This window comes from Arvicola amphibius, chromosome 2 (assembly GCF_903992535.2).
Source record: "Arvicola amphibius chromosome 2, mArvAmp1.2, whole genome shotgun sequence".
Lineage (NCBI taxonomy): Eukaryota > Metazoa > Chordata > Mammalia > Rodentia > Cricetidae > Arvicola > Arvicola amphibius.
This window is the reverse complement of record NC_052048.2, coordinates 130,593,092-130,617,208: the sequence shown is the minus strand read 5'-3', so window position 1 is coordinate 130,617,208 and position 24,117 is coordinate 130,593,092. Positions and strand designations below refer to the sequence as shown.

The 24,117-nt window shown below is 43.5% G+C and overlaps 1 protein-coding gene across 2 annotated transcripts in view; it reads left to right on the top strand.

Annotated features, from left to right (window-relative positions):
- Babam2 (BRISC and BRCA1 A complex member 2) overlaps positions 1-24,117 on the top strand; it is a 381,270-nt gene that overhangs the window by 283,021 nt on the left and 74,132 nt on the right. For both annotated transcript variants that reach the window (XM_038320567.2, XM_038320568.2), the window contains exons 8-10: positions 15,965-16,064; positions 19,714-19,784; positions 23,002-23,084. In XM_038320567.2, coding sequence (XP_038176495.1) covers positions 15,965-16,064; positions 19,714-19,784; positions 23,002-23,084 — 254 coding nt within the window. The remainder of the gene's footprint in view (positions 1-15,964; positions 16,065-19,713; positions 19,785-23,001; positions 23,085-24,117) is intronic.

Here is a 24,117-nt window from a genome sequence, read left to right as displayed (position 1 = left end):
TTGAGCAAGGGCCTTTTAGAGAATCTACCCGAACTGTAGGGATGGTGCCAGTAGGAAAGTGAGCATGGAGGGCGCTGAATAGCTGGATTCAGAATGTAAAGGTAATAAAAAATAAGATTTTTATTAGGTGTCATTTTTTGAGACAGGGTCTTGTGTAGCTCAGGCTAACCTTGAACCTATGATCCTCCTGCCTCAGCCTTCTGAGTACTAATATTAAGCACCATCATATCTGGCTATCTAGAAGCTGTTTAATTAAATAAAATAAACAGTTTGATGTCTAGTTCCTTGAGTTCTTTGTATATTTTGGAGATCAGACCTCTGTCTGACGTGGGGTTAGTGAAGATCTTTTCCCATTCTCTAGACTGTCGTTTTGTCTTGTTGACCATGTCCTTTGCTTTACAGAGGCTTCTCAGTTTCAGGAAGTCCCATTTATTAATTGTTTCTTTCAGTGTCTGTGCTACTGGGGCTTTATTTAGGAAGTGTTCTCCTGTGCCAATGCGTTCAAATGTACTTCCCACTTTCTCTTCTATGAGGTTGTATGTAGTTGGATTTATGTTGAGGTCTTTGATTCATTTGGACTTTCTTCATTTATTTATTTACTGGCATATACATTAGTTTTAGAAAAATACACTAATTTGATAGTACATGAGCTGTTTCTATCATTACTTATTTTGTTACTTAACCTCGGCTTACCATGCTTTCTCCCAAAAAGTGTGTTTGGGGTGCTGCATTAAAATTTAATGGATGCTGTTTGGGTGGTGGTGGACCACACCTTTAATCCCAGCACTCAGGAGTCAGAGGCAGGTGGATCTCTGAGTTCAAGACCATCCTGGTCTACAGAATGAGTTTCTGGACAGCCAGGGATACATAAAGAAACCTTGTCTCAAAAAGCAAACAATAAAAAAAATGTTTGTTAGAGGCTGTTCTAACAAGTTACCAATACTTATCAGTTTAAAATAGCCCAGATTTATTGTCTTAGAGTCCTAAAGTTCAAGGCCTAGTTGAGTCTTTAGCAGTTAATCACAAGGGGCTGTATGACATCCTGGAGACAGAGTTAGAAAATATTTCCTCTGGCTCATTCGGGCTGCTGAGAGAATTTAGGCTCTCTATTAGATGACTGATAACAATGTCCGTAACTAGAAGTCATTGGGTTTCTAGAGCTTTCCCCTTCCCTAGCACAGAGCTCTCTTCTTCCGTCAGGGTCAGGAGTTGTTGGTGCAGTTCCGTACACACTTCAGAGCTTTCATAATCCCTCACATCTCCTCTCCCGATCCCCTGCATTCTCCTCTCCTTTAAAGATTCCCACGAATGAACTGTGCTGACCACATACTGGCTCGGGTGGGACCTCTTCCTCTTCCTCAAGACAGCAGAGCCTCTCGAATCTCAGCCCCGATGAAACGTTAGAGGGGAGACATAATTTATTGAGAAAGGAGAAGTACATAGACTTAATATTTTTACAATAATTCTGTTAAATGTGTTTTGTGTATTTCTAATTAATTTTTTGTTCCTCTAATTTAGCCACAACAATCTATGCTATATTAGATATGATCCTGCCATTTGCTGTGTTCCCTTATAACATATCCTGGTCGTTTTTCTAAACTGGAATCTGTGGGTCACTCTCATTCATTCTGTCTGGTGGCTACACAGTCCCCCAGTGGAAGATCACTGTAGTATATTTAGCTGTTCAGTCTGCCAATCTGAAGTGGTGTTTACATGCCTCTTCTTGTGGCTTGTCATTTAGTCTCTCCCAAATTTAGCTTCAGTCCTGCCTTCCTGTAAGGCTAATGTCACTCAGATACACGATGCCCAATACGTTTGTTATAGGTTTAATCTGCTCAAGCAGTAAACACACCTACAACTTAGTAGTTTGAGGGCATGATATGAGTGAACGTGAGGTTGTCCTTGCCCCAGTGAAATGAGGAAGCATCTAGAATGTGAATTGCCCTGAGTTAGTAGCGGCCTGTGCTGACACACACTCTGTCTGGGTGGGAAATGGAGCTGCTGAGATGAGCCTGTGCTCTTCCCTGATTGGCCAAAACCTCTGTGGGAGACTAGGAATAATCCGATGCTTAGAGCTGTAGGGTAGCCCAGAAGTTATGGGTGCTCCCTGCCTCCCCCTCCATGACAATATGTGTCTGCACTGAATTCTGTGGGAGTGTGCTTCTGGAGAATACCAGGACTGCTGAGAGTGTGTTGAACTGAAGAGGTCCATTCTGTGTGTCCTTCCATGGAGTCAAGGTGATATCACTTCATGTCCATTGATACCACTGATATAGTCTTTATGCATTCCTCTCGTATAGAGGAGTACTCATAATCATGTAATTCCCTTCTATGCTATAAAAGTGCTCCATTAGTAAAGTTTGAGTGTTTGGGTTTTGAACGCTTAAAAAAGCAATAGTATTCAAAATTCTCAAACAATCAAGAAAGCCATTTTGAAAAAAGTCACTGGACCATCTTCAATAATCGGCCAGTGAAAATGGCCTTGACCTCATCTACATTTACCAGAATCCATTCCCTTTCTGACTAAGTCTTTATTCCTCTGTAAGAAAAAGAAGGGAAGAGGAAGGAAGAGAGGGAGGGAGAGTATATTCTTCTGAGCGGCAGGTCCTCAAGCCCTGTTCCCCTCGGCAGTAGATTGCCCTGTGGCTCCACCTCAGTCATGTCCTGTAGCCTTGCCTGGAAATGGTTAGGCCACCATTGCTGTCATGGCTGTTAACTACTTATTTCAGAAAATTTAATTAAATAGTGTTTAGGATGAATTTTAATTAAAGATAATAAATAAGTCATGCATTTCAACAGCAGCTCTCCAGTTTTGCACAGGTGGCTGTTAACAGAACTGAGCTCCCACTATTCTGTTATAAGTGAGCTATCTAATGAGGTAAAGTGCCAAGTGATGGGAACCCATGGGATACATTTTGGGGGGTAAAATACTGATTACATTTAGCGTCCTTAATCCATCACCACTCCAAATTCCTACCTGTTCCTTTCCATCATCTTTTCTCCTCAGCTTCCTCTCTACAGCCTGCTACCAAAAGGTCTCCTGCTTGCCATTAGCTTTGGGAAGATGGTGGGGAAGTGGGTGTGTGCTGCCATCCATTATCTGTGTCCAACGTGGGCAGTATACTAAACCTATAGGCATTTGGTGGTTACCAGCTACCGTCAGGTCTTCATAAGCAAGCACCTACCTGCAGTCCTAGCAGTGTGGCTCCACCCTCCTTCCCTTCATCAGTCAACTCTTTGATATGATCATGGTCTGTCCTCCTGGAAAGCTTCCAGGAGTTGTGGGGAGGGAGACTAAGGGCCTTGACGCAGGGGAGGGAAGGTAGTGGGCAAATAGAATTACGTGGATGATTTGGCTTTTGAAGGTGGATCTGAACATCTGGCAGGCTGCACATCCCCAGATTGGGAAAACACCAGTTACATGTTATCCAGAAAGGCTAGATAGACATCTTCATCTTTCTGTGTGCTTGACAGTGATCCTCGTGCTAGGCCGGCCCATTGCACAGTTGATCCATTGGGTCTGCAGCAGAACCGGCTACGGGATTTTGTTATTTTCAAAAGACACATGTCTCTTCCAGCTCCAAGTGAGTCTCTGAAAGGCATTCACATTGCCTACATGTGCTATGAAGGAGCAGAAGAAAGGGGAGCTCCACTTCCTGGTACCGCAGACAGCTTACACATTCTACAAATGATGTTCGAGAACAGACCAATTCCAACATTAGCCAAAATGGCATGCAAGCCAAACCAAAACAACAACAAAAATACCGACATTCATTTTATGAACCGCTTAATTGCCCATGTTAGTCACAAAGATAAAATCACTACAAGTGCTCCGCCTCTAAGTGCTGTTTTCCATGATGATGCGCACGAGCCAGCTGTCATTAACCATCAGCCATAGCACTATATCCTAAAGACATTGAATGTGACTTCTAAACACTCTGCTCGGGCTCGTGGCGTCTTATTTTAGTTCCTGAATGGTTTAGTTGTTGGACACATGTTTTTAATTAACTAGCAAGCAGTCAGTTGATACAGGCCCATTTGTGATAACTACAGATGTTGTAAGGATCATGGAACCAGACCTGCCTGCGCTGCTGCTCACAACAGAAACGAAGCTGGTCGGGTTTAGTTTGTTTCCTTACAGAGCCTAGAATGGAACCAGGGCCTTGTTCATACTGGCCAGGCAAGGTCCTCCCGCTCACTCCTCTGTGTCTCCAGCAGTGTCAAAAATGTTTGTAAACAAATGCTTCGCTACTCTTCTTTGTTTGTCGGATTTAGGACTTCCACTTCTAGAACAGTGTCCCTCTCGGGAAGGACTGGGAGAAGGTCGGTGGTAGGTTGTCTGCTTAGGACAAGTGAGAGTTAATTAAAAACATGAACCAATGAGGTCAGTCCCCAGCATCAGTATACATAAATAAATAAGAAACATGCCTATAGGATGGTCAAGATACTACCTTAGGCCTCTGTGGATAGCCCAGAGGTCGCACAGACTTTGAAGGTTTGGCCAGAATGCCACGAGGAAACAAATGCTCCTATGCTAAGTACAAGGCCAGCCTCAAGTTAACAGTGAAACCAACATTTTGTTGCTTCATTTTCCTATTAAGCTCTGGGTTGCTGATTGAAGCAGAATTCCAATGTTTTGACACACCACCACATTGTTAACATGATAGGGAGGATTTGATTATGGGAGAACAAGCCCCCCCAAATGGTCATTTTGCACACACACACACATGCACACGCACGCACACGCACACGCACGTACACACGCACACCCTGTGGCTTCCCTTGCTTCTCAAGGCAGTGTGTGTGGTTGCATCCTCCTTTTGACGTGGCTCTCCCTCCAGTGCCAAACAGAGCCATGTGGGAAAATGATGACGCCGCAGAGAAAGAGGGTGGTGGTGGTGACCTGCTTAGTAACGAGAGAAATAAAACAGTCTTAGGAGTCGAAGCCGAAAATACCTGCTTCTCTGTGCAGGCAGGAGAAAGAAACAGTTCTTTCTGTGATGGCGAAAGGCCAGGCTCTGCCAGCAGCTGGTGCCTTGGAGACCAGGCAAGGGCAAGCCAGGAAAGCCACGGGCTGTGTAGGTGAGAGGGCAGCTGCTTGAGAAAGCGTGGGGGTGGGGCACCCAGGGACGAGGCAGGAGGAGCCCAGGCCGCCTTCCCACCTAGGCACTGAGCCCGCTTTCAGCATCTTGTCATTTCAACACTGCAGTGCTGGAGGCACGGCCTAGAGAAGCGTCACAGTTTAGAAGAAGCGAAAGATGTCCACAGAGGAGCAGGTTCCATTGGTTTACAACTCTACGGCTGGACAGCTTTTCTATTGTGTGGTTTGTGACTACTCAAAGTGACATTTTCTGAGTTTTAAAATTATCTCTTTTTGCACTGTGAAAAGAGCATATATGATTCATCTTAATATTTCTGAGGATCAGTCACCAGCTAACAGCTAGTATTTTGGGTGGGAGGCAGGCTTTTGTAGGCAGCTTTTTCACCTAACATAGAAGTAAAAAACACCAGAATATGTCTCAAACTTCGTTCGGAATCATATAAATAGCTCTCTTTTGCACAGTTGCAATCTAGTGCCATCGTAAGAACTCCCACGGTTCATGAACTGCCTCATGTGCTCCTCACCCATGCCCAAAGAAGCTCATGCTGCGCCAACACTAACAGTTCCAAGGAGGCCCGACAGAGGGGCCTGGCTCTTGTTGCTGCGAATATTCCCATCCTGGGCCTTTTGCCTGCATCTCCTCTTCCGTATTTCTGGTTTTGTTTTTTTTGTTTTTACCTTTTGTTTTAGCCTCAGTAGAGCAATCAACTCATCCTAAACCAAGAGTCCAAAGCTGTGGCCCACCTGCTCAGAGTGGCTTTTATGTTTTTCCATGGTTAGAAAAGCATGTAAAGAAGCATGTTTTATAACTTGTAAAAACTGTATGGAATTCAATTTTCTATAGCTATAAATAAAACTGCATTGGAACACAGCCATGCACATTCATTTACATATCTTATAAAGCAGCAAAAGCAATATTTATTAGCTAACTCTTTACCAAAAATGTTTGCTGACCCACACTCTTCAGTCTTCCTTCCCATCATAACCATTTCGGAGCGTCTGTTAGTCTTGTGTTCATTTGGGAAATTCAGCGCTAGCTCTCACTGTAGCCATCTGGTTTCAATACAGGTGGAGTGTTTCTTATCTGAAAGGCTCGGGACCGGAAGTGTGTCGCAATTTTTTCTTAATATTTTAGAATATTTCCTTATGCATAAAGATGGGACCCAAGTCTAACGGGAAATTAATTTAATTTCATTTGTACCTTATTAAACATAGTTTGAAATTAGTCTCATATAATAATTTTAGTGTACCTGTGTGTGTGTGTGCGGTGTGGGGGGATGTGTGTACTTACATTATATGTACAGTCTATACATAATAGGAGGCCAGAGGAGAATCTCTGCCTTAATCTCTTGAAGCAGGGCCTCTCACTCTACCTGGGTCTAGATTGGTGGCCACAAGCCCCAGTGGTCCTCCTATCTCAGCCACCCACAGCGCTTGGGTTACAAGCATATGCAGCCATACCCAGTCTTCATGTCTGAGTCGGGGGTTTGAATTAGGGTTTTCATACTCGCTCAGCAAACTACACTTACCCCACTGAGCTATCTCCTCAGCCCTGTGCCTGTGTTTTACCTGCAGCTTGTTGGGTGAGATTGGGCATGGAATCCTCCACCGGGCATCAGTTGCCACTTAAAAAGCTACCAGTTTTGCAGCATTTGGGATTTCAGTTTTTCAGGTTAAGAATGTTCAACTTATACTACAAATATTTATTGGAAACCCAGTACAGCTTGTCATTATTCTTGTTTCTGGGGTTACTCATGTAAACAAATTCACAAAGTTCCCCATTCTGGAAGAATTTGCATTCTAATAAATAATGGTCAGGAAAGTCAATGGCAAATTAGTATAGCAAACAGGGTGTCTTTTGGGGGTACAGGCCTTAGGAAGAAGCACAACAGAAAAGGGTACAGCCAGGTTCAGTGAGAAGACGGCATTGAAGAGAAGGAGGGAGAAAACCCCAAACTTGACTGGGAAGAGAATAGTGGGAACAGTCCTAGATGGGCAGTGGTAGAGAGTTGGTCCCGGCTCACTGAATATGGCCTATGAGAGAAGAGGCAAGGGGGTGGGAGTGGTGGCTGAGGCTTTCCATTGAGGAACTAAGAGGCAAGAGTTGTCATTACTGAAGTGGGATGCATGCAGGAACAGCTGATTGATTAGGCAGGGTTTGCTTCCAACACATTGAAGTATATTATCTGGGTCCTGATTATAATACCAGTCTGATCTAGAGTTATAGATTTGGAAGTTGTCAGAACAAAGGAGAAAGTTAAGTAATAAGGTTGCTGGTGATTCATTCTAGAAGCCCTGAGTTCTTTATCTCTACAATCTCACTCCCTCTGGGACTAAACATAGCTTTTCTTAACCTCATTTTGTTTCTAATTTACCATACGTAGGCATCTGGATCAGCCATCATCCTTCTTGTTTCCTCTCTAGGCACAGTCCTCTGCTTGGTAGGTAGCCTGCCCAGTCTGAGGAGTTATGTCTCTCTCCGGATGGCCCAAGACACATGGTCTGCCATCTGCAATGAATTCCCTGCTTTTGATTCAAAATTTTGCCTTGCTGGTGGGGTTTTTTCTTGGTTGTTTTAATGTAGATGTATATACTAGGAGTAAGTATATGTAACCATGTACAATCAGATGCCCATGGGGACTAGAAGAGGGTGTCATAGCCTCTAGAACTGGAGTTACAGGTGGTTGTGAGCTATCCAGTGTGGATTCTGGAAACTAAACCTGGGTTCTCTGCAAGAATAGCCGGTGTTCTTAACTGCCAAGACATCTCAGTACCCTTCTCCGCCTTGTTTGTTGGTGGTGGTTGTATTTGTTTTGCTTTGGCTTGGGTTTGGGTTGGGGGCGGGGGGACAGAGTCTCAGTATGTGGTTTTGGCAGGCCTGAGACTTACTGTGTAATCCAGTCTGACCTAACGCTCATGGCAGTTCCTTTCAGACACTCCTGATGCTTCTGGGTTGGAAGGTAGATTTGCTCTCCCCATCTCTGCCTGGGGAGATCCCGTGTCTGAACATGGTCAGAGTGAAGAACGCCAGCTGCAGCGGTGTGCACTGCACTGCCTGAGTGGGCTGGGAAGGTGACCCCATCTCAGACCCGCCAGACCTAATACCTTCATTGCCTTCTCTAGGGTGGGGCCTGGGTTTGTGAATCTTTAACACGCTCCCCAGATTATTCTTAAACAAACACGGAAACTACTAGTGCAGAGAAACTTTTCAAGCCCAGTTTCGTTTCCAGTTTTGGTAGGTTCTCTCCACACCCCGACCTCAACTTTCTCCTCTCTGGTGCTGTTTGAGCACTCAACTACATTGTGAGGCTGATGTAAGAAATCAAGCAAAGGGCACCGGAAAAACAAACTATAAAGTGAAGAGCGCCAGTTCCTGGGCTAATCTCATTTTCTGGTGTCTTTTCATTTGGGTATGCAGGCCAGGCTCCAGCAACCTCTACATTAGTCCTGTGAGCCCAGGGCAGGTAATGCCTGTGCATGTCCTAGGAGCCTTCAGCAAACACTGCTGAGCCAGAAGCAGGTGGATGCTCCCTCCTCTGGGGCAAAGGTTTGCCTCTTGTTCTCTGCATCTGCCTTTGGATACCCTTCAAACCTATGTTTTTGTGAGGTGAGGAGTTGTTGGGAAAAGATAAATTAGGTTTGAGTAACTACTGAATGCATCCAATAAAAATGTTTCAAAGCTAGTTCATAGAAAAAGTAACCTGGCTCCACACAATACGGGAGCGTTAAGCCATCCTGGGGCAGTGCAGATTCGTAAATGTATAACAGATTGAAAGTAAATTTATTCATTCCTGACCAGTAATATTTTATTACTTTTAAACATTGTGATAGAATTGTCATAGGCCAGGAGTAGGTGCTGCAGCAAGGGAAGAACTTTCTCCAACCTTCCCTTGTTGTGTCTTTAGAGGCCTGGCGTCTAAGTCATTTCTACCAAGTCTCCCTAGGACGTCTACCAAGCCCATTATTGTTTTGGGGTCTTTCCTTAAAGTGCCTTTTCACATGCTGACAGAATCCTGATGGCGGACATCTGTTAAGATTACTGCCCCTTGCCGGGCGGTGGTGGCGCACGCCTTTAATCCCAGCACTCGGGAGGCAGAGGCAGGCGGATCTCTGTGAGTTCGAGGCCAGCCTGGTCTACAAGAGCTAGTTCCAGGACAGGCTCTAAAAAAGCTGCAGAGAAACCCTGTCTTGAAAAACCAAAAAAAAAAAAAAAAAAAAAAAAAAAAAATTACTGCCCCTTAAAGGCTTTTGTGAAATGCCTAACCAATTTAAGAAAGCGTGTTACTGAACAAAGCCTTGGTTAGGGCTCCTGTTGCTAGACAGACTGTTTGCAATTAACGTAGTCCCATCTCTGTATCCTTTAAAAGCACAAGTTTCTTGCTTGCATTCCACTGGCAAGGGTCAGGGCCTCGGATCTGCTGATCTGGTCTGTGTAGCTGTCTTAGGTTCCCAAGAGTTTCTTTTTAACTGGAATAAGAAAGGCTCTCTTTTTTGCTTCAGATCTGGTACTTGGTTAAGTTTAGTAAGGTTTCCTGGAAAAAGCCTCAAGGACTTTGTCATCACCTGACACACTCAAGCTCCATATAGAAGCAGAGATTGGGTCTGTGTGTTGGGGAATTTTGAAGTGCCAGATGTGGTAACCGAAAACCTGGAGTGGAGCAGATTAACACCGGAGTTAGATGTGTCTCCATCACCACCACCTTGTGCGCCTTAGAGGGGTTCTGTGGCTTATTCACCATCCAGCCTTCTCATTTGTAAGATAGAATAGCCCTTCGTGTGTTCATTAATTTTTGGTCCCTGGAGCAAAAGCAATTGAAGGAAGGAAGGGGTTGCTTTGGCTTACAGTTTAAAGGCATACAGTCCATCATGGCAAGGAGGGAGCAGGAGGTGCTGGTTACATTGTGTCCACAGTCAGAAACCCGAGCATGGCTACTTGTGCTTAGATCTCTTTCCTTCCTATCCAGTCCAGGACACTAGCCCATGGAATGCTACTGCCCACATTAGAATTATTCTATTCTAGAGAACTTCTCCGAAATATACCCAGAGATTTGTTCCCATAGCGATTCTAAATTCAGATTAAAAATCAAGTTGGCCATTGCCCCACTCCTGATGTAGAGCATGATGCATGCGTGGTCAGTGTTCAGGAAGTGGAGTTAGTCTGCCTTCTGTGCCACGGGGCGTGCATGTGCAGACTAACTCCCTTTGGCTGCCATTGGAGTTCTTTTCATGCATACTTTTCCTAAGCAGAGAACAGCCAATTGACAGGACCCACAACGTTTGTCTTCATCTTTTTAGTTGTCCTTTTAATAATTCCATAAACATCTAAGAAATTGAATCCAACAGTTTAAGTTTCTTCAGACTTTGCTCCAAAGAGGAACATTTTCTGGGTGCCTGATCATCGTCATTATCTCAGAACATTTCCATTTTTATCTGTTTCTCTAAAATTGAGAAGCAAGAAATAGAATACAGTATTCCGAGTAAGCAATGGAATATGTTTAGCTTTACTACAGACTTGTGTAGACAGCCCTGCACCAATGCCACTGGGAGCTTCCCACCCAGTGTGGCTCCCCGACTCATTCTGATCTGTCTTATATCTTCTTCTTCTCTCATGCACAATAGGATCTTTCCATATTGTGTTAGACCCTAATTTTCTTTTCTTTTTTTTCCTTTTTTTTTTTATTAAAGATTTCCATCTCCTCTCCTCCTCCTCCCCCTTCCCTCCCCTCCCTTCCACCCATACCCCCACTCCACCCCTCTCCAAAGACAAAGAGCCATCAGGGTTCCCTTCACTATGTTAAGTCCAAGGTCCTCCCAGCTCCCCCTAAGTCCAGGAAGGTGAGCAACCAAACTGACAAGGCTCACAGTGAGCCCGTCCATGCTGTAGAGGTCATGTTCATTGCCGTTGTCCTTGGTTTCTCAGTCCTCCTCCACCGTCAGCCACATTCAGAGAGTCCGGTTTGGTCCCCTGTTTCATCAGACCCATTCCAACTGGACTTGGTGGTTTCCCGTTATATCTGTCCCACCATCTCAATGGGTAAACGCACTCCTCACGGTCCTGGCTTCCTTGCTCATGATCTCCCTCCTTTTGCTCCTCATCAGGACCTTGAGAGCTCAGTCCGGTGCTCCTATGTGGGGCTCTGTCATTTTCTCCATCCAATGCCAGGTGAAGGTTCTATGGTGATATGCAAGATATTCATGAGTATGGCAATAGGATCTGGACATTTCTGGCTCCCTCTCCTCAGCTGCCCAAGGAACTAGCTGGTGGCGTCTTCCTGGACACCTGGGAACCCCTCTAGAGTCAAGTCTCTGCCAACCCTAGAATGGCTCCCTTAATTAAGATATATAATTCCTTGTTCCCATATCCACCCTTCCTATATCCCAACCATCCTATTCCCCCAAGCTCTTCCCATCCTCCACTTCACACTTTTCTCTCCCCATCCCCCTATCCCCCATCCCACCCCACCCCAATGTTCCCATTTTTTGTCCAGCAATCTTGTCTACTTCCAATATCCAGGAGGATAACTATATGTTTTTCTTTGGGTTCACCTTCTTATATAGCTTCTCTAGGATTTTTTATGTATTATAGGCTCGATGTCCTTTATTTATGGCTAGAAACCAATTATGAGTGAGTACATCCCATGTTCATCTATTTGGGCCTGGGTTACCTCACTCAGGATGGTGTTTTAATTTTCTTAACTGAGGACCAAGAGACTCTTGATATGACTTTAAATTGAAATGAAACCATAAAGTGAAGTAAGGGCTAACAACAGACCTAAAAAACGTGTCCGTGTGTCTGGATATGTGTGTGCTATTTATATGGTTATTCTAATCCTGCTAGGTCAGCTGTGACATGTTAGACTAAGGAGAACAAGATGGCAAACAAGGTGATAAACGATGGGTAGAGCCATTACAGACGGTTTTGATCACTTACTGCTGTTAGTATATAGGTAAGGAACAGACGTTTCCTTAGGGGGGGCTGTTCTTCAAGACCAAGACCTGCACTGTAGCCCAGGTTTGCCCAGAACTCACTGCATATCCTCAGCTAACCTCAAACTCACACAGATTCCCCCACCTCAGCCTTCTAAGTCCTGAGATTACAGAGTGCACCACCATCCCCAGTTTAGGGAGTAATCTTTTTTTCCCCTGAGACAGAGTTTCTCTTTGTAGCCCTGGCTGTTCTCTCTTTGTAGATCAGGCAGGCCTCAAACTCACAGACATCCACCTGCCTCTGTCTCCAGAGTGATGCGATTAAATAAGGAGTAATCTGTAAAGCATTCAGTATTGGGGCCAGGGAGAGGGAAGAGCACTTGCTACTCTTCAAGAGGACCTGAGTCCTCAACAGCCACATGGCAGCTCACAGCCATCTGTAACTGCACTTCCAGGGTATCCTAAGCCCTCTTCAGGCTCCAGGCATGCACTTTATACACAGACAAACATGCAAGCAAAACACCCATACAAAAGACAGACATGTCTTTCTATAAAAGAATTCTTAATGAAACAGGACATAGGCTCTGGAACCAGGACGAGATCACATTGTAATGTAATTGTGCATTGTAATTGATCTTTTTGGATAAGATACTGAAACATTGAACCTCACTTTTTTCACCTGTGAATGGGTCTAGTTAAGTCTGGTTGTCAGGGTTATTATAGAGTTTAGATATTATAAAATGCCTGGCCAAAATAGGTACCCATTAAACATCAGTGTCTTGTAACAACTGTCCTGGCATGACTCCAGAAAATATACTCTGATACCATGGAGTGCCCTGGCATTCCTCTGCCTTAGAGGGATTTGCTGTGGTGTCCTGGTCACATGTTTATTTGGGGAAATGACACCTTTAAAATGTTAAGCAGACTGTTGATATTTGTTGGCAGTATTCCTGTCATCTTTCCTTCAGCTTGGAGCTATAGGCAGCCTGCTTCCCGTTTCCATGCATGTACCTTCCACACTCGTCACAACTATGCTGTGGAGAAGGCAGCCTGGAGAGCTCCCAGTCCCTCAAAACCCAAGTCAAGAGCATTATCAGAGGATGGTCCCAGGTGTCCCTGAAAGGGTCTGTCCTTACCACTAGGCATGGAATACTCAGCTCAGAGCCATTCTAGTATTTTCTTTTGGAGTGCTTGGTGATGTTTGAATATTAATATAACCCTTGTTGTTAATTTAATCCTTTTACTGTGTTGAATGATGGTCTGTTTTTTGCTTGTTTTTTGTTTTGTTTTGCTTTGTTTTTGTTGTTGTTGTTTTTCAAGACAAGGTTTCTTTATAGTTTTGGAGCCTGTCCTGGAACAAGCTCTTGTAGACCAGGCTGGCCTCGAACTCACAGAGATCCGCCTGCCTCTGCCTCCCGAGTGCTGGGATTAAAGGCGTGCGCCACCACCGCCCAGCTAGTGATGATCTGTTTTAAGAACAGTATTATCTCTGTCGTATCCAGGAGATGCTTGAGTTGAGAGAACTCTATAGGGGCAAGAACCATGACTGTGTGTCCCTCACCAACCTGGGTTTCTCCCATCCAAAAGATATTTTCTTCATTTTACTTGGGAGTTGCTGTTTCCTTGAGGGTCAGTGTCAAAGCCCATTGTCCTAAGTCAGGCTTTCAGACAGGCTGGCTCCCTGCATTTTGTCATATCAAAATAATTCCCTTATGTTGTCACACTGCAGCCAAGTCAGGCCTTCAGTAGCAGAGACACCCTGACTGAGATTCACCAACGAGTCTATCAGTTTCATTTGCATGAAAACGAATCTGTTAATTGTCAGAAACAGTTGCTCTGATTCTCTTTTAGAGCTGAGGAGATAGCTGGAATTGCCTTTTTGGTTACCTTTTGTTCTTTTCAACTAACTCTGCTGGATGAAAAGATTTTCAAACTCTGACTTTCAAATTTATACATACCAATTTAGTTTCATCTCTAAGAATTAGCACTTCAAGTTTCAATCCATGAAAATTGACCCATAAGGTGCTTCTTCATCAAAACATTGCTTTTGCCCCTCTCCCAGATTCAACCTGAGCCCTGCCATCCCCACAGAACTTCCTCACCCTCTCACCCATCTCTCAGTGCTCTCTGCAGAGATCAGAAGGAGCGGCAATTTGCCCAGCTCAGCTTTACAAGTAGCCTGCTATTTAGGGGTTGGTCCTGCCTTCTCCCCACCAGCCCCAAGTCCTTGACAGTATCTGAACTAGTAAGCCCCGGAATCTCCTCTGCACAGGGTGAGTTTTCCATATGTTAAGCACAGTATTGTTGTTGCTAGCTCATCAGTATCAAATGATTGGCGCTCACAAACCATTACTTCTACCTTCTATCCTTTGAAAATATAATAGTGTTTTTATTTCATCGCATCAGTCTTTGTTTATTCCCATGATCCGGGCAACATTCAGGCTCTAACCAGCCTGTTAAATATTTACCCACGATGTGGGTATCGGCATATGAATCAGCAGCACTTATCAGTGTGTGACACTGGATCTTAGGTCGTGTATCCTGGCACGCTAAGAAAGCCCTGAGTCAAACGAGTGGTGAAGCTAGCATCTTTTCTGTTTTGTTTTGTTTTGTTTTTCAAGACAGGGTTTCTCTGTGTAACAGCCCTGGCTGTCCTGGAATTTGCTGTGTAGATCAGGCTGGCTTCGAACTCACAAAGATCACCTTCCCCTGCCTCCTGAGTACTGGGATTAAAGGTGTGTGCCACCACTGCCTATCACAAGCATTCTTTTAAAATGAGCCCAGTTAAAATTCTTTTTCATAACATCTAACAGCTAAGTGGTTCAAAGGTAAATACCAAGAATGGTCAGTTCATCACATCCCAAATCAGGCAAATCTGGTTGTTGAGAGGTGGGTGAGTGCTGAAGTATGAGGATAAAGAGGAATGCTGGCCCACCTGCTCTGCGGATGAGTGCTCCTGGAGATAGCCCTGCACTTCCGTATCTGCTTCAGTGATCATCCCGAGTGCCTCAGGAGCTTTCTCCTCATCAACGTCCTGCCCTGAGGACTTCAGGCAGCCACACCAGCTGTTCTTCCCAACCCTGTAGCCCTTTATGATTAAATTCACCCTCCTCTCAGGAAGCAAAGTATGTCAGCAAAATCAGGGGTGCTAGTGCAAGCATATAGACCCGCCTTCTAATTTTGGTTTGACCACTGACTAGTTGTGCAAACCTATGCCCTCCAAGCCTTGCTTTCCTTCCTATAAGGTTACAGTAATTCTCTCTTCAAGCTGTAGGGAAGGCTAAATTAGACGATGTGATGGAAGAGCAACAGTATCAGTTCTTGATAACCAGAGAAATGAGCCTGGCAGCAAGAGTAGATTTCTTCATACCTCTTTCTTTACAGCACCATAAGCAGTTTTTGTTTGTGGCCTTTTTTCCAGAATGACACAATTCAAACACAGAATAAGAATGTGAGAGAGATAGATAAAGGAGGGGAGAGGAGAGATACTGGGAGGATTGCCTGCAGACTATTTTCCTTTTATACAATTTAACAAATGGTTAAGGAGCTGTCCTGTATATACAAGCCAAAAGCTCACTGCAATCAATCAATTCCAGGAAACTGTCCAAATTAGTTTACCTGTTTTGGAAATTATGTAATACCAATGATTATTTCTCTGAGTAAGCTGTGAGTTGCCTGGCTCTTACTTTAGTTTTCTACATTATATGTATATTTAACCAGTAATCAAAAGCCATAAATATTGAACTCTTGTTAGTGCAGCAGAATGAATTAAAATATAGGCATTTAATGATAATGTGAAGCTCATATTCCTAATCCCATTAACCCAAGTCAACTGGCAGCCAGGCTGTGGTGTGACGCCAAGTGTGCTTGAGGCGTCATGCCCTGCCTTGCTTGCCTCGGCTCTAAGACCAGTCCTTTGTGCTTCTGTCCTTTCAGTGCACTCGGAGGCTCCTCAGCTCTTCACATCCCTGCTTTCCCAGGAGGAGGATGTCTCATTGATTATGTGCCTCAAGTTTGCCACCTGCTCACCAACAAGGTAAAAGCAAGTCCCTGGCCTGTGACTTGTAAGAGTTCCTCCTTAATGGTTCATGCTCCATTGTTGCTAGGTCCTAACGTCTTTCTCAGGGGAGGGGGTAAAATGGCCCTATGTCAACAACCACAGATGCTGGAAGTCAGGTAGAAGATTTGAAGCAGACTCATTTGTTTAATAATGGGGAAAAACTTATATACCCTCCCAGCACCCAACCTGGATGACCGTTGACAGTTGACATTTCATGTTTGTCTCGCATTGGCTAGGCACAGACGGGACCTTTGACAACTCCAGGCAGACTCCAGGTTGGCTGCTTTTGGTCCGGCAGGGCTTATCTTCCCACATATCCACCCTTTTTGATTTATCACATAGGGCGCTCAGCAGGAGCCGGAGTTCTTTGCTCGGGCCTTGTTGACCCTGCCTCAGGAGGGCTCAGCAACTGGATTGTGCCTGTCTTAGGTTGGCCTGCCGAACAAACTCTTACCGGTCTTTGACCACCAGCCCTCGAAGAGCGTTCATTCCTGGAGAGCTGTCAGGGTGAGGGATACTAGGCAGTAGCCTTTTAATTACAAATAACCAGGCCTGTGCAACCTCCTGTGGAAGACTGCCAGGCAGATGCCTAAGAGCCATTAACACTGAAGAGCTGCCTTAGTTGCTGTCTGCTGGTGTCAGATCTGCTGCAGGAGACACTAAGGAGAATAAAGCTTCACAAAACCTCTGTGCTCGCAGCCTCTGCTTGCCTACTCTGAGGACAGTGCATCTGTCCCTCCTTATTGTCTTCCTCTTCCTTTCCCTTTTCTGAGGGCCCAGCTCCCACTGCTTGTCTTATCTTCATCTCTTCCCCTTCATTATGGTGACTTATGTCAACTCTAGAGGAATTTCCATATCCCCTGCATTTTTGATGCATCTTGTGCCTTCTTAGGGTTTTACATTTGTGAGCCCCCTTCTCCCCAGTCATCTGGTGTAGGCACATGTCTACAGCCAGCCAATGTTAGGATAATTCTTTAAAACAGCCTTCTTTTCAACTTTCTTATCTCAGCCCTTAATTATCTGTCCTTCATTCTTGTCATGCCTAGGAGCAATTGACCAGGGATTTTGTTCCTCTAGGGGCAAGAATTCCAGGTCAGCTGGTCTTCCACCATATTGGATTTTCTAAAGTTTTCCCTTGGTTTTATTCATGAACACAAAGCTGAGTTTACTGTAATGGTGGTCATCAACTATTTCCCAAAAGTGTGAGCATATACTTGTTAATATCCAGCCAATATATTTAGCTGAAAACTAGAGATATTAATGCACGAGATATTAGCCCTGCCTCTTTCCCATCCCATATGGACTATGACTCAGTTGGCTTCATTGCCAAAGTGTTGTTTTCTTTGTTCCTGTTGACTCGTTCATATTGGCTGAGAAAATAGATCTTTTGTTTATCTCTCTCATTCAGAAGATAGTTCATTTCTCTATAGGACATATTTTTAAAGAACAATAATATTTCAGAGGCTTCAGTATCAATTTTTAAATGTCAGAGAAACTGAAATCTGGCAAGGCTACAGTATGTGGTACTGGCCCAGATTCCAAGGCACTTAGCTTCATGGTGTGGTGGCTTTTGCTGAGACAACACCCCCATCCCCGCCTCCCTGTTCCCCTCCAAGCCAAAGTAGAGGGCAGGATTCTTATTTACATTCTGGGGCTTCGCACTGCCTTTAAATCTATGTTCCGGAATTTTAGAGAAAAATGTAAATTGTGTCGTCCAGAACTGAGAAGCAAAGCTTTGTAAAACTCCCAATTAAGATTAATTTCTAGTCATACATTTTCCTCAACAAAAAAAAAAAAATAGAATATCGTTTTCTCAGAAATATAAGAATCAGTGTTTTTCTTATCTGGTTCCCTTTCATTAATTTTGCTTGTCTTTAAAATTGGTGTTCTTCTGTTCTAAACGAGGACACATGGGCTGCTTTTAGGAGCAGTCTCTTCAAATGAGTTTCCATAATTACATCGGAATCTATCTTTATAGCCAGTTTTGTTGTGGGTTTCTGTTAAAATGCTTTTCTGTTTTTAAAATCAAGTACACAGAACTGTTTTCATCCTTTTTTTAAACAAAGCCACTTAAGCAAAGTTATCATCTGTTTTTCTTTTCTGAAAATAACATCTGATCTTGCATTAAGCCTGCAAAGTAAGCACTGTTTTTCTAAATTGACATAAACCGCTATTATATAAATAGAATTGTTTTACTTTTCTAAGGTAGAGCCTGGCTATTGGGACCACTTTTGTTAAGGTTATGCTAAGTACTTTATCTTGAGTTCTCCTTAGCCATGGGAACGCGGTATGGCTAAAGTCAATGAAGGTTTTTTTGTTTTTTGGTTTTTTTGCCATGGGGTCTCTTTTTTTTTTTCAGTCACAGTGAGACTATTAAAAAGAATGTGTTTTTATGGTAGAAATATTGTATAAATAACTTACTTTCAGCTACCTAGCATAATGAGTTAACATTTTGTAGAAATTGTCATTTTTATGCTAACAATGATATACAAAAATGCAAAATAAAATCGTCCATTGTAATACTTCTTATTCTGAATATTAAGATTTTTGAAAGAATTAAGTATTATCTTACCCTTTTAATTTTATCTTACCCTTTCAATCGGAGTTCAAGATAACCAAAAGCCCCTCTTGATGAAATATCTTTGTGGAGAATGTCTGCTGACAATTATAAGAGGGATAATAGAACTTTCTTACATTACCATTTTTCAACCCCAAATGAAATAATTCAAAGAAAAATCTCTCAGTTGATGCTAAAGCCATTAAGTGAATAATTGATGGGGAACCAAGTCTTCCCAAGCTTTGAGAGATAAACTAGCAGATTGCTTGCCCTGAGAAGTGGGGTGTGTGTCTGTGAATGTATACTACATCATACACTCAGTATGGCAAGGGAGACATCCCTCTACAATGGAGTGACTTCCTCAAATGTTGAAGCCCAGTATTACCTAGCAAGATTTCTTGCCAAAAACCTTTAACCCGATCTAATTATACCTTTAGTTCTAGCTTCTAACGTATAGGAATATACAGGCAATAAAGATAGCAGAAAACTGAGACAGTCTATAAGACAATTAACCCAATCTCTTTGAAAGGCAATGCCATTTAAGCATGCTTGTGTGGACATACATGCAGGCACACATACACATATACACAACGTGTTATTGTTATGTGATTAAAAGATTTTAAAATATGAACAAATAACATATTCAATCCTGAATTATACACTGCTTTGAAAACAATGTTTTGGGGGCTCTGAAGAAAAACTGAACATGGACAGGGTAGCAGATGACATCACAATGTTCCTGTTGGGTGTGACAACTGCGTTTGGGGCTTCCTATGAGAATGTCTGGTTCCTGCGGAGCTGCATACTAAATGAAGTATTTGGGGCGAACTGTCAGGATGTCTCTAATTTCCTTTGCAGTGTTTCAGCAAGATTGATGGATAGGTTGATAGACAGAGGAGTAGACAACTGGATGTGGCACTAGGCAAAATACCCACCATTGTTGAGTATAGGGTGGGAATATGGGTGTTCATCTCCTGTTCCCTCGGCTGCTCGGAGTCTCTCAACTTTTCATAATAAAGCATTTTAAGCCTTGCTGTACTGATTCTCAGCTTTGGGTTCCCATTCCAGGTACAGTATGTGATTCAAGGATATCACAAAAGGAGAGAGTACATCGCTGCTTTTCTTAGTCACTTTGGCACGTAAGTTCTCCCTTGTTTACACTGCACACCAACAGTGTACTGCTTCTCACATGTGGGAACGTCACACCTTCTCTGTGACATTCTGGCTTCGGTGCTTACCCTAGAGCTGCCAGGATAACTTAGCTTTTAGCGTTCTTAAGCAAGTAATAGAACCAGGTATGTCCTCTGAGCATCAGTATGCCTCTCCCAAACACAGCAATCAGGGTAGTGTCCCCTGAATGCATGCATGGGTGTAAAGCCTGCTTCTTGTGGAACTTTGGGTGGCTTGAACTGCACTTCATCTCCGTTGTCTTCTAGTTGTCTGGAGGTGACCAACAGGGCTCTTTCTTTTCTATGTATTTTAAAATCAGTTTTTAAGTTAACATGTGCCGGGCGGTGGTGGCGCACGCCTTTAATCCCAGCACTCGGGAGGCAGAGGCAGGCGGATCTCTGTGAGTTCGAGACCAGCCTGGTCTACAAGAGCTAGTTCCAGGACAGGCTCCAAAGCTACAGAGAAACCCTGTCTCGAAAAAACCAAAAAAAAAAAAAAATTAAAAAAAAAAAGTTAACATGTAAGTAATGGGTTTCATTATGGCATTTTCCATATATACGTTACTCTACATTGTTCTTATTCCTCCTCTAAGTACCCTCCCCATACCCCCTGACTCTCTCCTTATTTGCCCTTTTTCCTCCCAAATAGCCTCCCTTTTTGCTTTCTTACCACATGTATTCCATTACCTATCCTTCCTCATCCTCTCCTCCCTTCTTGTGCTGCTCTTTCTCCTTTCATGACCTACACACACATATTTGAAAGCAGATTCCATGAGGTGAGGAAACACGTGGTGTTTGTCTTTTCTGAGTCTGCTTTATTTCGCTTAGCATAATGATTTCCAGTTCTCTCCATTTTCCTACAAGCCCTGGAATTTCATTCTCCTTTATAGAGAAATGAAATTCCATTGTCTGTGTGTACCACATTTTGGTTGTCCACTCAGCTGATGATGGGCATCGAGGATGGTTCAGTCAGGCACATGTTATTGCAGGTAGCCCTGAGACTTGGAAGTTTATTGATCCAGTGAAGTCCCACATCCAGAAGAGGGGCCAGACATTGTAGCTCCCCAAATCCAGGTCTGCTGCAGTGCCTCACAGATTCTGGAAGGAAATCTAATATTACCTCTGACAGTGACGAGTAATGCTGCAGAGGAGTTAGAAGATGGCACAGAGGCGAGTGGGGAGCGTCTGACTGCAAGGAAGGCATGGAGTGGCTCTTCCCACTGCTGCCCAGTGTGCCTGCCCTTCCCTCTGGATGTCAGAAGCGATGCTGTTTGCAGCTGTTTCTTCTCAGTGCTGTCAGGGGTCATGTAAGCTTCCACCGGGGCTCAGCACCTTTAAAGGTGGAGCACCCTCCCCAGTGTTTGGTCCTGGGGACTTCAGTACTCTGCTTACTTACTTCAGAAATGACTAGGAAATGATAGAAATATATAAACAGAATTGAGATTTCAATTTCAAATAAGTAAATGAAGATAAAACCAAGTGAGCAAGTCAAAGCAAATGAAACTAAGAGTAAAGCTCTCACAGCAAACACAGTTATGAGCAGAACTCCGGCTGGGGAAACTGCCAGACCGTTCTCTCACCGACTGCTTGACGTTTTTTTCTCTCCTAAATAGAAAAATCAATATCAAGCAACATGGCTGTCTTTTACCTAAGTCTTTCATAATTAAAATTATTTTCTGCTTTATTGGTGACCATTTTGAGAGAGCATTTTTATACAATAGTGGTAATAAACATTACTGATCTAAATTTTGAGTAGGATATCTTTAGCATATGTGATTGAAAATGAAGGAACTAGCACAATGATCTCAGAATGGGTTGTATACACCCCAAAGGTTACTACACACATCCATTGGGTATAAGAAGAAATGAAAAAGAATTTACATTTGTTTTTCAATGTCATTCTATTTTAATAAACGCTTTGCATATTTTATTATGCACAACGTTTAATAATATATTACTACCAGTATGTGGTTATTAAGTTACAAATGATTACCACTGAATTACCGAATTATATGCTTAGGCGCAAAAGGCATTATATTTTGTTTTTGCCTGTGAGGTATAGGGGCTAAAAAGTTCAGATCCCATGGTTACAATATTGGGTTAATTGTCCAATTATAAGGAAGCCTTGTTGGCTTAAGTCAAATCCGAATGATAGCCACACCCCTTGAGCAGGTTGCCTGGTCCTTGGAATGTCCTGTATGTGTCCTGGAATGTCCCTGTATTAAACTGGGAATTGTCAAGAGCATTATTGATCAGACGGGGAGAGAGACCTCTTCAGAGGCTTCAGAGACTTGCTTGTGTGAATGAGTATTTTCCTGTCCCCAGTATATGCTTCATGTTGTCATCAAACAATGTTTTGATGAATGAGTGGTAAAATTATTTACCACTCCATTCTTGTGGGAAATTGATGGGGTTAACCTACCAGGTTCTGCCAGCCCCCTCAGCAAGTCAGGAACTGTTGTCCCTTGACACTCCATCAGAACTTGCCCCTGATGTTGCTGCTTTGCTGGGAAGACAGAAGCCAGGGTACCAGTGCAAGAATTCCAGTACAATCCCAGTTATCTTGTCAGCGTCACCATTATTTGGTCCCTGGATAAAGTGATGCTTGAGCTCACTGTTCAGGTAGTCAGATGGCATTTGGTACTGTAATGTCATCTGTAGCCTGGTTTCATTTTAAATTTTGTTTCATTTTGAGACAGGGTCTTACTTTGTAGCCCAGCCTGGAAGTAGCGATGCAGACCAGGCTGGCCTCAAACTCACAGAGATCCAAAGGTCCACCTGGCCCTGCCTCCCTAGTGCTGGGATAAAAGGCCTGTGACATCATGCCCAGCTGACTGGTTTCTTAGATTGTCTCTTTACTCATAACTGAGATGACTGATGTTTCCATTTTGTGGTTTATCCTCATTGTTTTTTTTTTTGCAATTCTTTTAAAAAGTTGACCGATATCATAATTTCCTGCTGATGAGGAAGCTGAGTCTCCACAGGTTAAGAGAGTGAGGTCATGAGCTATAGCAAAGGGCAAGGTTGTGACATGAACCTCAGTACTCTGGTTCCAAACCCTAGACCCTTCTTGATGTGTGCATGTCTTAAATCTGTCTGTAGTTCAGTCACCTTTTAAATAGTCTTAACTTACTTCTGTTGCTGTTGAATATTATTTTTACGAGGGTTTGTGTGTGTTCTTACTTAGAGGTGTCGTGGAATATGATGCAGAAGGCTTCACAAAACTTACTCTGCTGCTGATGTGGAAAGACTTTTGTTTTCTTGTACACAGTGAGTATACTTTTTGCTATGTGCATACACTTAGGAATATTCTACATAATAATCAGGGTGAGAACCATCAGTGTTCCCACATGGCCCTTTTTATTTTAGCTTGTGTTTATTTATGATGAGGTCTTAACAAGAAACCTTCTCCAAGAAACCAGTGTTTCTCAGAAGGTAGGGTGATGTTTCCCACATCTGATAATGTCTGAAAACGTTTCTTGTCACAGTGGATGAGGGGATCAGTGATCAAAAAAACCTCCTAATGTCCATCTGTCCCAGGACAGCACCTCGCAATAGAAAACAATTGAGTACAGAATGTCACAGTCGTCAAGATACAATGACCCTACCCTAGACAAATTACTATTTCAAAATATATACCCACTGTCAGGTCTCCAAACTTCCAGGATCCCTGAGAGCCAGCTTGCTTTCATCTTCTGGTCATTAGTGAGTGATAAAAAGTGGCAGAGAACATAAAGGAGGCAGTGCTCTGCACATCCCCAGCAGCCCTTGGTGGTTTTCCACAGTGGGGCTGCGGGTAAATGATTGTTGCATAATCAGTCAGTATCATTTCTTTGCTGTAGAAGGGCCAGTGGCCTGTGGCATCAGGTTTAGGCTGCAAGTCAACTAAGCCCTTCATTCCGTGGCAGTCTGGTATATAATATTTCTGCTTAGTCAATGACCAGGGAGTTGCAGCTTTTCCAGCTTGAGACAGGACAAAAACAAAGGGGTTGAGCTGGCTTCATTCAGAGGCAGAATCTGCTGATATCTCACTAAACAATATTAGGAAGTGATACTCTGGCTCTATGTAGCCATGGTGTCAGACAATGTACAGATACTGACTTTAGGGTTTTTTTTTAAGTCCTTAACTGTCCGTAAGATGGAAAGAAAGCCTCCCCGTCGAACCTGATGCTGACACACCTCACAGACACTGGAGAGCTGGCTGTGCGTTGGAGAAGGACTCTTCTTCCTTCTCAGTGTTACCTGGCCCTCTCCATCTTCCATGGTGCTTCACATTGTGCTCCTGATTGGTAACTCATTCTAC